This window comes from Podarcis liolepis (genome assembly GCF_965112155.1).
Source record: "Podarcis liolepis genome assembly, chromosome: 9".
Lineage (NCBI taxonomy): Eukaryota > Metazoa > Chordata > Lepidosauria > Squamata > Lacertidae > Podarcis > Podarcis liolepis.
The window spans coordinates 51,178,568-51,190,957 of record NC_139564.1 but is presented as its reverse complement, the minus strand read 5'-3'; the positions used below and the strand labels follow the sequence as shown (position 1 = coordinate 51,190,957).

At 42.8% G+C, this 12,390-nt stretch overlaps 1 protein-coding gene across 2 annotated transcripts in view; it reads right to left on the bottom strand.

The window, feature by feature from the left end:
• The window catches only part of SNX25 (sorting nexin 25), a 52,052-nt gene that overhangs the window by 5,470 nt on the left and 34,192 nt on the right, over positions 1-12,390 (bottom strand). For both annotated transcript variants that reach the window (XM_083459828.1, XM_083459829.1), the window contains exons 8-14: positions 10,469-10,600; positions 9,606-9,881; positions 8,908-9,063; positions 4,366-4,497; positions 4,045-4,185; positions 2,431-2,544; positions 495-659 (exon numbers count right to left, since the gene is read on the bottom strand). In XM_083459828.1, coding sequence (XP_083315954.1) covers positions 495-659; positions 2,431-2,544; positions 4,045-4,185; positions 4,366-4,497; positions 8,908-9,063; positions 9,606-9,881; positions 10,469-10,600 — 1,116 coding nt within the window. The remainder of the gene's footprint in view (positions 1-494; positions 660-2,430; positions 2,545-4,044; positions 4,186-4,365; positions 4,498-8,907; positions 9,064-9,605; positions 9,882-10,468; positions 10,601-12,390) is intronic.

Genomic DNA, 12,390 nt, shown 5'->3' with positions numbered 1-12,390 from the left:
CAGCAGCAGCGGGAGGCCCCATTAGCTAAAGTGGTGCTTCAGGTTAAGAACAGTTTCAGGTTAAGAACGGACCTCCAGAACGAATTAAGTTCTTAACCAGAGAACTTATATATACCACTGTATATTGACAGAAGCTTTCTAGAATACTGCCTAGGCTTTGCTGCCCAGGATTCTTCAACTGGGCAAGGCATGGCATAGGCTTGGGTCTCATGCATGCCATTGTACGTGCTTCAGTCACCAAGATTTGTGTACCTGGGCACAAGCCGCAATGGATTTCACAATAGCTTTCAGTGGAGCTTGAACAGTTGGTGCCAGTGAAATGTGGAGATGGCACAAACATTCATTGGCAACCTGCATTACAGTTGGCAGAGCGCTTTAATATGCTGTCCATTAGTTCATGTATTTAAATTAATTCTGCAGATAGTTCCATCTGAGATGCTTCCTATTTATTCTGGGTGCTCATCTACTGTAAATATTGCTCTTTACCCACTCACCTCTTGATGAGAAAAGAAATCACCGGGAAGCCTCTCCAAAAAAGAAGCGAGTGAAAAAGAAGATTTCTTTCCCTGGACATCGATAACCTTGAGGTGTTCTGGAGAAGGGCTTAAAAAGGCATAAAGTGCTTCACTCTGACAGAGCCTTTCATCAGAAAGCAATTTCTGTGGAAAAAGAAAAGCCACCACAATTGTAATTTTCTTTTTTAAGCAGAGCAGATGAAGACTCTGCATGAGGGCAAGGAGTGCTAATCAGCACTGCCGATGTCAGCCAGTCTTAAGGGTTTACAAAATCAGCAGTGATTTCTGGAATCAATACACTTCAGTAGCTCCTAGGCACATTCAAGGCAAGTATGTTAATTGAAAACAGCACAGGGGAAGCATCTTGTTTATGCTTTTAACACTGGTGCCGTCCAAGTGCCAAGTGGACCTACCTAACAATGGCCTCATAGAGTTGCTAAGGGAAAATCTGTAGGCCTTGCCACCAGTGCTGCCAGTAGCTAACTGGACTTCTCCCAGTAGCTGCATGTCAGTGGCATGGGTAGCTGGGTAGTTGTGCAGGCTGCACCCCCCTCTCTCTCCTTGCACATTGGTCAATTTGGGGCCATCAAATAAAGCAATCCCATCCCCCCCAACAGTACTTAAAAGAAATTACTAAGATGTTTTACATATTATTTGATCCTGCATAAGAGTTACTTAAGCATTGGGGGACGCGGGTGGCGCTGTGGGTTAAACCACAGAGCCCAGGACTTGCCGATCAGAAGGTCGGCGGTTTGAATCCCCGCGACAGCGTGAGCTCCTGTTGCTCGGTCCCAGCTCCTGCCAACCTAGCAGTTCGAAAGCACGTCAAAGTGCAAGTAGATAAATAGGTACTGCTCCGGCGGGAAGGCAAATGGCGTTTCCGTGCGCTGCTCTGGTTTGCCAGAAGCAGCTTAGTCATGCTGGCCACATGACCAGGAAGCTGTACGCCGGCTCCCTCGGCCAATAAAGCGAGATGAGTGCCACAACCCCAGAGTCGGCCACAACTGGACCTAATGATCAGGCGTCCCTTAAACATTGGGGGAGGGGCTATAGGGCCAAGAGAACTCTAAAAGGATTTCCTAAGCATTTTTCTAAGGATTTCTAAGCATGGAACCCCTTGACTGCTTTCAACGGCAGTTTTGGAACTTCAATGAACTGGTCAGCAGAGCAACCTATAGAAAATTTTCAGCTGCATCACTATTTGGGGTTGGAGAAAAGGGTTGATTAATGAAGTCTGGACATGGTTGATGGTATGAGTAAGACGCAAGAATGTGGTAGGATTCTGAAACACCACAGAATCCATTGAAAGGTGAGGTGGGAGATGTGGAGCCCATCTGAGAGAGTACCTAATTTGTCCCAGAGAACGTAACAGAAAGGTAGGAGCTGTTACTGGCTACAGGCGCAGCCAACCTCTCAAGAGCTGTTCACTACATTGGGCTGTATGCTAGGAAAGCCACGTTTGACACCACCAGCCAGTTCTGTGTACCTGACAAGTGTACTTCTTTGATACGCTAAACATATGTAAACCTAAGTTGCACATTTAAACAGATCCAAACATATGCATCATACCTTACTATATGCTTAGGTTTGCACTTAAAATACCTTGAGTTATACATTTAAATAACATAGGCCTAAATCCAGAGCAATTTGGTCATACTAAAGTCACATCAACATCAACAATTAGTTGTAAGCAATGCCCAATTGAAATGAATAGGACTTCAAATTCGGCTCGCTCTGGATTTGGATTGCAGTATGTGAAAAGGCCAATAAACATTGGGGGGAAATGTGAGAATATGCAGTCAAGAAATTGAGTTCCTTACTCTAAAGCCCATGCAAAAAAGAACAACGCACCATTCTGAGTTAGTAAAATAAAACAGATATATATATTGTGATTGCTGCTTCTTTGATATCTTACCTGTAAGAAGTTATTTAACTGGTTCTTTGACTTCTCCATAAATTTCTGGTCTACTGATTTAAAGGGCAGTTTGCTGAGTGAAGGCAACTGAGCTTTTTTTAATGATGGGAAGCACTAGGTGGGAGGACGGGGAAAGAAAGCAAATCACAATTATTTCTCCATTTTAATTTACACACTGTCTTTATTTTTGTCCTGTTCAATTTAGTCAGAAAGGGAAGAACTAGTTTTCAGCTCCTCTGCCTGTACCCTTGATCGCCTGCAGGAACTCTTCCATCAATCAGCCAAAAAGAGTAGCTCTAAGTACAGTACTAGGCTGCAGAAATAAGCCAATGCCAGCTTAAGGCTCATTTGAACTAACATCTTGCAAAAAATGCAGAGTATAATAGGTTATAAAAGGGTCAGGTCAGTGCAATTAAGCAAGTAGAAGAAAGCTGTAAAGCTTCATACAGCCAGAATAAAAATGGCAAAATAAGAATGAACCAACAAATAGTTGGAAGGAAAAAGAAAGAGCTATCGTGAAAATAATTTACTTTAGGTGTATATGAAAAGACGGAACAAAGCCTATGTTCACATTTGCCCTTCAGTGTCAGCTTAACATGTCATGATGCCTTTCTACCACTGGCTGCTGTCACTCACACTCACATGCACACATAGTATGCCTTGCATGCTATGCCTCTTTGACTTGATGTGCTTAAGCCAACGCTCTGAACTAACATGAACACAGGATAAAAAGTTTTAGATACAGCATATAAGCTTACACTCTTCTAGGATGTTGAGAGCCAAAACCAGATTAAAAGAACGGGGGTGCGGGGGGCACATGAACATGATGGTGTTTGGTGCTGCTCTGGGCTCCTTTAGGAGGAAGGGTGGGATATGAATTTAGTGAATAAATAATAAACACACAGAAGGCACCCTGTGGTTGGAATACTCCCCTTGAAAGTACCAGCAGCAAAAACACAAGACAACAAAGAGAAAATTGCCAGGTTCCCTGAACAGAAAAATGTTGCTGAGAAGAATCAGTAAATGTAGTGAACAGAAGGGAGACAAAACACCAAGAGAGCGAAAACAAAACAGCCCAATTTTCTACCTCACAAGAGCAGAAAAGAGGAAAGAGGAAGGAAAGGGGGCAAAAAAGGGCTTATGATCAGTGGAGTGATATGTTCTGAACTGCAGGAGCTCATGAAGAGAACCCCCAACTTGATTCTGACCAAACTAAGCCGCCTGATATATATTTTGCTCTAGGAAGGTTTAGCGTGGTCAGAATCAAATACATGTATACACTTTCAGAGTTGTTGCTAAATACATTACTTCTGGTAAATGAGCCACCATAGCGGCTAGAGGGGAATCAAAATTTGTGCTCCCAGGCTTTTTAGACTTGTCTACCCATGTACTACCTGAAGCCCAAGGGGTGCATTGGTTGCCAGATCTGACCCCCCCCCCATCTCCTACCCCATTGTTATTGAATCTGACTGCCTGGTACTGGATAGCGGGTTGTTGTTTTTGTCAGCAGACATGTCTGGCTCCTTCCCTACAATATGGGGGACGGAGGATACAGAAGTTGGCTATACAGAATATTAAAACTAAGCAAGAGCAACTTCCACATGTTCTCCATACCTCACTGAGTTTCCTATGTAGGCTTTGAAACTCGCTGAGCTTTCGGAGTACCGTCCATTCCTTAGCTTCAACGCTGCCAATCTCTTGTAAACTCACCATGACAGAGTAACAGGGCACTTGTTCACCATTTTCTTCTATGACCTAAAACAGAGAAAGGGTTGGTTGGTTGTTTATTATTATTATTATTATTATTATTATTATTATTATTATTATATCATCATCATACTGGAAAAGGATATGCATGCACACCGACATGACAGAAAGGTTCCACTTATTTATATATATATTTTTAAAAAATTAAATAGAAGGAAAAATCCATACTTCGCTGGAATTTATGAAGGCTTTCCACATGCCGAAATTCTCACACCACCAATCTGTTCTTTCAATGTGCAATTGAAGGTCACCGTGTTCTCGCTCCATCAGAGTGATTTCATCCTTCAGTTTAGAAACAATCTGCCAAGGAGGGGGGGAAACCACTTGTTATTACCGGTTATCATATTTCTTCCTTCCTTCCTTCCTTCCTTCCTTCCTTCCTTCCTTCCTTCCTTTAAAGAAAATCTACACAACTATTGCAACAGATCACTCTGGTGCATGTGCTGGACCATAGGCGCCGACTCCACGGGGCTTGAGGGGGCCCGAGCCCCCTCAAAAATTCGTTTGGGGGGGCTCAGCCCCCCCAATAATCTCGGGCGGCGGTGGGCGCGCCCGCGGCTTTTATAGGGCGCCCGGCGCGCACCAGCTCGATAACGGGCACCGGCGCGGCGGGGGGCGCCGGGGGAGGGGGGCGGCCGGCCTGTCTCCTTGGCAACCCCATTGAGCAGCGCCGGCTCCCCCGGGAGGGCCATCCCCCCGCGCCGCCGATCGCCAACACCGCCGACGCTGTGGCTGCCCGAGCCCGAGCCTGAGCCCGAGCCCGACCCGGAGCCCGAGCCGGAGCCCGAGCCCAAGCCCGTCAGTCAGTCAGTCAGTCAGGAAGGAAGGAGAAATGGGGAGGGAGACGAGGGAGGAAAATTGCGCGCAGGGTGAAGAAAGGAGAAGGGCGAACGAGACGAGCTTCCAACCCAAAAAAGGGCTGGAAGACTGGGAGGATGAAGGATCGGGAAAGAAAGCGACGCCTTCCCCGCCCGCGACGTCGCCCGCTTGTCATTGGCAGCGCAGCGGGCGCCCAGAGGGGCTGGGCACCGGCGCAGGGCCGCTCCACAGCCGTGGAGGACAGCTGTGCGGCTAGCAAGGTGCGCCGCGTAGAGCGCGGCCCTTGTGTGGCCCGGTGGCCAGGCAAGCTCAGGCGGGGACCCCCATGCGAATCTAAGACGGGAGAAGAGGGCAGAGCAAAGGGGGTCCCTTCCCCAACCTCCGGCTCTGAGACTTCCCTGCGCCCCAGAAAAGCGAAAGGATTTTCTCTTCTTCTTTTTTTATAAATATTTTATTAAGTTTTCAAATACAAAGTTAGAAACATACACTGAAGAAAAAAGTAAAAGAACAAGAAAAAGAAGAAAAGAAAACCAACCATTCAACACATTTTTTATATAACTAACTGGACTTCCTCGCATCTCCCTTACCCTGCATTCTTTATAATAAAGATATCAGCAAATTATTACCTTGTTTCGTACCTTATTTTGTACTTTTCAAATACTATACCTCTAAATTTAACATACTTTTCATCAGTTACTTATATCTTAAATTAAACATAGTATTACCTTAGATTTTGACCTTTTCTTACTTAAAATATAATTTCCTGTTTCCCAAATCTAATTGCTGAAGCTATAGTTTCCGAATCGTGTAAATTTTTAACATTCATACAACTTATATTGTTTTTGTAAATAGTCCTTAAATTTTTTCCAGTCCTCTTCCGTTGTTTCTTCTCCCAAATCTTGGATTCTGCCAGTCATTTCAGCCAGTTCCATGTAGTCCATCAATTGCGTCTGCCACTCTTCCAGTGTGGGCAAATCTTGTGTCTTCCAATATTTTGCGATAAGTATTCTTGCTGCTGTAGTTGCATACATAAAGAAAGTTCTATCCTTCTTTAACACTTTCTGGCCAACAATGCCCAAGAGGAAGGCCTCTGGTTTCTTGGGAAAGTTATACTTAAATACCTTTTTTAACTCATTATAGATCATTTCCCAGAAGGCCTTCACTTTTGGAAAAGTCCACCAGAGGTGAAAGAATGTCCCTTCAGCCTCCTTACATTTCCAACATTTATTATCAGACAGGTGATATATTTTTGCAAGCTTGACTGGGGTCATGTACCACCTATAAATCATTTTCATAATATTTTCCTTCAAGGCATTACATGCCGTGAATTTCATTCCGGTGGTCCATAACCTTTCCCAGTCCTCAAACATGATGTTATACCCAATATCCTGAGCCCATTTTATCATGGCTGATTTGACTGTCTCATCCTGAGTGATTTTCTCTTCAACCTGCCCTCCATCCTCTTGCAGAAAACTCTTTGCCTGCCCTGCCCATATCTCGTTTTTGCTTTTTAATTCCACACACGCACCCTTCGGACTTCGTGGCAATCGGGCGCGTGGGTGCGTTTCCTAAGAGAGTGAGGACCCCCGCCTCCTCCCCACCTGCTCCCTCGCCAGCCAGCCAGCCGCGCACCCTAGCCGGAGAGCCCCGGCCGTCCCCGTCGCGCAATCGGCTGGATCTCCCTTCAGCAGGCCGTGCTCACAACTCGGCCCAGGGACCCCCAGCAGCGGATCTCCGGCTCAGCTGAAGAATCCGGCAACAAGCCCCCTCCTCCCCAATCGCTCCGCCGAAATACGCTCCAAAACCCCCCAGATAGGCCGCCGGCCGCCAAGTCTAGTGGCGCCCTGAGCGAGGGTCTCTCCCCAACACCGCCACCTCGAACTGCGTTCTCCCGGCTACCCGAGCGAACCAGCGGCAGGACCCCGGTATGGGCCCCCCCAATATTTTTTATAAGTCGGCGCCCCTGTGCTGGACGAAACAGATTAAAATGTGTAGCAATAAGGAAGAGAAATAAAAAATTGTCATGGAGTGGAAGGGAAAGAGGCAAGGAATTTAGTAAAAGCTCCCAAACCAATTCCCCATCTAAATGACTCTGTTTTGACATAGCAGTACTGCTTAAAAGGTCATGCATAATTTGCTTAAGGTCACGTATAGTTCAGAAATGAAAAGCAAATTAAGCCCTGAAACATAATGATAAGTGGAGATTTAGCGCTGAGTTCATGAAAGATAGGGGGAAGGGGGAAATCATTACAGAAAAGTTTTTAAAAGATGCCATGAACTAACAAAATTAAAAATACTTAAGATATTGTCCAGCACTAATTCACTTAGATATTTTTTTTGGGGGGGGACACAGTAGGCTGTTAGACAGCTGAGGGGAAATGCACATTCAGCAACCTAATAGATAATCCATGCAGAGAGGTCCAACATCATGGTGTAGAGCTAGATTGTAAAGAGGCTTTGGAATCTTTGGACCTGAAAAAGTATGGTTATGCTACACACCATTTTTATGGGTACACACAGAATATTGTGTTTATCTATAAAACTGTAACAAAGGCCAAGTGGCAATTGCATGACTTCAGATGAATGCATCACATCCTGAACCCAGGAATCTGACTTAGCCATGCCTTAGTTGTTATATCACAGCAACATTGCTTTTGATGTTAATGTATGAAGCCCAAGGATGCACTGAAGGATCTGAAAGTGCTGAGGTGGTATTGTGGTTTATTTTATTGAATCATGTGAGCAGGAAAAGTGAAATAGAATAGAAGAGGCTTATACTTGATCAAAAAATACACGAGTAACCAACTACCAACAATTTTTTATAAGCAACTCCCATAAAGGCAGTTATTACTAAAAAATATATGTTTTTATTGATTCTCCATTGCTCATGGTAACAACAATAAAACAACAAAAATTAAAAATTTTAAAAACTTCTGGGTCATTTGACAACGTTTTACTCCAGAGGTTAGTTTAGTAGAACTCTCCACAGACTGCCATGTGTCAAAGGCAGGTTATGAACATGGTTCTCATGCTGTATGAAGTCATGGAACGGTTGCCAAGTATTTTAAAATTAAAGGGGTTTGATTTCCCCTTGATTGCTCGTATCAGAACAAAAACCAGTTCTTACTGTTATACCAGTAAACACGTCAGATTAATTCCATGTGGCAACACAGCTGCAAAGCTCCGAATAATATTATCCTGTGATATTGCAATCAACCCACATGGCAGGACCTTGCATGCCAACACCTAGGACCTGGTATCATTTTGTGTCTCATTTACCAAACCAAAGAGCAAGCACTGGTGCAGAACTGGAGAAGCAGGCAGGAATGCAGGTTTGATGCTATGCCATCCAAAAGGCCCATAGACCCTCATGCAGCATTTCAGAAATGCTAGAAAGCCCCACTGTCTATACCACATTGTCACTAAAGTTCATAGTTCAGCAGTAGAGCACCAGCTTTACATGCAGAATGTCCAGAGCTCAATTTCTGCCATCTCCAGTTAAAGAATATCAGGTAATAGATTTGAGAAAGATCTATGCTTGAGTCCTTGGAGAAGAACCAGGGTCAGCTGGAACTGACGATTACTGGGTTATAAGCAATCAAAGATCTGATTCTGTGTCAGACAGCTACATATGTACTTATATTCATTGACAGAACAACACTGCAACCCGCATAAATTGCTAAGGTCAGATTTTCAGGGTGCTGAGAAGGAAACAATATTAAATATTGTATATCATTGCCTTTGTGGAACAATCAGTGGCTAATGAGAAGCCTGGAAAACAGCACCTTCCAATTTATTTTTTGAAGTGAAAGCTCTCTAGACTCTATCTACATGCCTACTCTGAAACACAAGTCTGCCAGTATAATGCATATAGATAACAAAGCCACATACCTTTTTGTCAGGTTTTGGTGAACTGCAGAGAGAATTTAGAGCTTGTCTCTTATATTCAAGTCTGTCATTTAGCTGGCGTAGCTTATTCACAGCGTAACTGGCCTGCTCATTAATTCCGGAGCTTCCTTCATCAATAACTTCTTCACAAACTTGGTTCTAGAAGAGAAAGTATGGATAGCCAACAGTGATCAATATATGTTAAAGTATAATCCATTAACTTGACTACCTGGTTTAACACACATGGTCTAAGCAGAAGTAAATAACTGTACCAACTAGAATGAGATCTGGGTTTGAATCCCTCCTCAAATCACAAAGCTCACAGGTTAACCTTGAGCCAGCCACTATCTCACAGCCACATCATGGTTGTTGTGAAAGTTAACATGATGTGGGAAAAGGACCATGAATGCTGCCCTAAAAGGGGTTTGATGGAAGATGTGTCTACCACTTACTCTTAGCCATAATAATTAAATGGAAGCTCCAGGTTCAGAGACAACACACCAGTTGTTGGGGCAATAGTAGGAAGAGCTATTGCTGCCTGGCCACTGTTGGAAACAATGATAGACTAAGATGGACCTTTGGTCTGATCCACCAGCGCTTATGATCCATGTCCCCCAATATTATTATGCTATCAAATATTCTAGTTTTTTACCCAGTTTATCTTCCATGTCCACAACAGTGCATCTGTAGGCATCACTCACCACTTCATCTTTGTCGTCAGATGTCATCTGAACAGTACTCCTCTCTTCTTCCTTCTTGATCAGCCTCTCATACAAATCGCTGACAAGGAACGATGGGTAGTACCTGTCCTTCAGTGTTTCATAAACATCAGTCTGGATTTTGTAAAACACCTCAATGCCTTTGTTGCCTACAAGGCTCTGCTGTATCTCTTTATACAGTGACTTTTCCACAGTAATCTCTCTACCTTCTACAAAGAAATCCTGATAGATTTGACTCACAAGTTGAGGTATTTCAGCCTAAGGAGGAAGAAAAACCAACATGAAGAGATGCATCCATCATAATCAAGAACCATGCAGTTAAATATAGGCTTGTTTATCCTATTCGGTTCTCTGAAGAATGACCCTTGGTTTTAAATATTTGTAAGCATACAGCAAATAATTATAATCATAATCCAGAGTACAGCATACTCAAACAGAAAGCAAGAAGGATCACACCCCATGCAGGTTTTTCTTTTCATATGGCTGATCCTCAGCAACACATGGTAGGGAGATCACAGCAGCAGACTTCTTCTGCATGTGAACACTAAAAACATTATTAAAAAAATACCAGTGATCTGGAAGATTAAGTGTTAACTGTTTATGTTTTCGAACAGTCCATTTTCTTCACTCATTTCATGAAACAGGGAATTGATTTTTAAATTTGGCCTGATTTTTGCCACACCAGCACAACTGACTGGACTGATAAAATATCTAGGAGCAGTTTATATGCAATTTGAATACTAAAGCCAATGCCAACTTTTTATACAACACTGGTTTACAATTAAAAGTCTTGCCAAAAATTATTTCCAATAACAAGGTATGACATATGTTTATCTACTTTGTACCTTGTTAGCATTCTTCAAGTATTCCACGCATTCCCAATAGCTGATCAAAGATCTCTTATCCACTCTTTCCATGTATGTTCGGAAGTGCTCTCTGTAGGATGGGTTGCACAAAATATCCTCAAATTGAAGAATCTGGAGGGGGGAGGGGGACAATTAATGACATTATTTCAATTAACTAATCTAGTTCACAGGTTACAAACCTCATTAAGTGCACTTATTATTGACAAAGTGGATTAAGGTTGGAATGATCAGCAGAGTTAATCCAAGATTCTGGATTCATTGTTTTTTTTATACCTTACCATTTTCCCAGCACTCTGATAAAAATCTCAGGAGGCATTAAAAATGTTTCATGGATGCAGAGATCACCAGTGCCATCTCCACAAGGGCCCCTCTTAGCACATGCAAGAATGTTTTTGTGTATACTAGGTTCAGCAGCAGCAGCTCCTTGTACTGTATTGGAAACAGTTTTAATTTATTATTTATTAATTACATTTATAACCTACCCTTCTCTATATGGTCCCCGGGAGGCGTTGATACATAACTGCACAAAACATTTTTTTTAAAAAAAGGTCTTTCTGAGCACCTCCATTTTAAACCATTTCAAACTCCTTCAAAGGGCTGGACAAACATGAGTTTTGAATTTCCCCCCCAGTTCCAAGGAAAAGTGTCTTTGTAGTAAGGAATTGTATCCAGAAATTGGGAGGAATAACTCAGCAGCTCATCACACAGCTCTCTGGATAGACAACCAAATACTAAAAACATAATAAGCAATTGTTTATTCCAAAGAAGCAGATATAGTATTCTGCTGTTAACTTCTTAAAAAATGGTACAAAGGTACGCTATATTGCACAGCCTTAAAGACAATTTTTATGAGTGTTCATGACACAACTACTAAGACCTGATCACCTGATCACACACTAATTATTTACCCAAGGAATTAAGGAACACACTATATTAATTTTCCTTTGTTTATCTTCAGAAAGAGTGACTCCTTCACCCAATCCAGTTCTATGAATTTTGCAGAACTCCTCCATATAGATACAGATAGGTAGCCGTGTTGGTCTGCCATAGTCAAAATAAAAAAATTCCTTCCAGTAGCACCTTAAAGACCAACTAAGTTAGTTCTTGGTCGTCTAACATTGTGTATGCCATCAAATGCCAACAGTGTCCTTCAGCTCTCTATATTGGACAAACAGGCCAAACCTTACGCCAAAGAATAAATGGACATAAATCTGACATCAAGAATCACAAAACAGAGAAACCAGTAGGAGAACACTTCAATCTCCCAGGACATTCTATACAAGATCTCAAAGTAGCTGTTTTACTACAAAGGAATTTCAGAAATAGACTGGAAAGCTGCTGAATTGCAACTCATTACCAAACTTAAAACCATGGAGAGACCTGGTCTGAACAAAGACACTGGATTCTTATCTCATTATACATGACTAAGCCATTTTTCACCTTCTCACCCCTTGCCTTTTCCTGTAAGACCTACTGCAGTCGTTAAGAGTCGTCAACAGGCTCATCTCAGCTATCTGCCAATCTCCCATTCCCACCACCCTTCTGAGTAATACCCCTCCCCACCTTCTCACTATATAGAAGGATCTGGCAACTTCTGCTTCAGTGTATCTGAAGAAGTGTGCATGCACACGAAAGCTCATACCAAGAACTAACTTAGTTGGTCTTTAAGGTGCTACTGGAAGGAATTTATTTATTTTTCCTCCATATAGTAGAGCCCCGAGGGGTGCAAAGTTTCTTCCATTCTCTTCCGTGTCACTGATGGATCCATATGCAAGAGTAGCCCCCAACTCCACTTCTAATCTATACAATTTCCTGGTTGATGAGCTTTTTCTCACCTCACCTTTAGTTTTGCAATCTGGAGCCGAAGCAATTATGTGTAAAACGGCCAGCAGGACAATCTT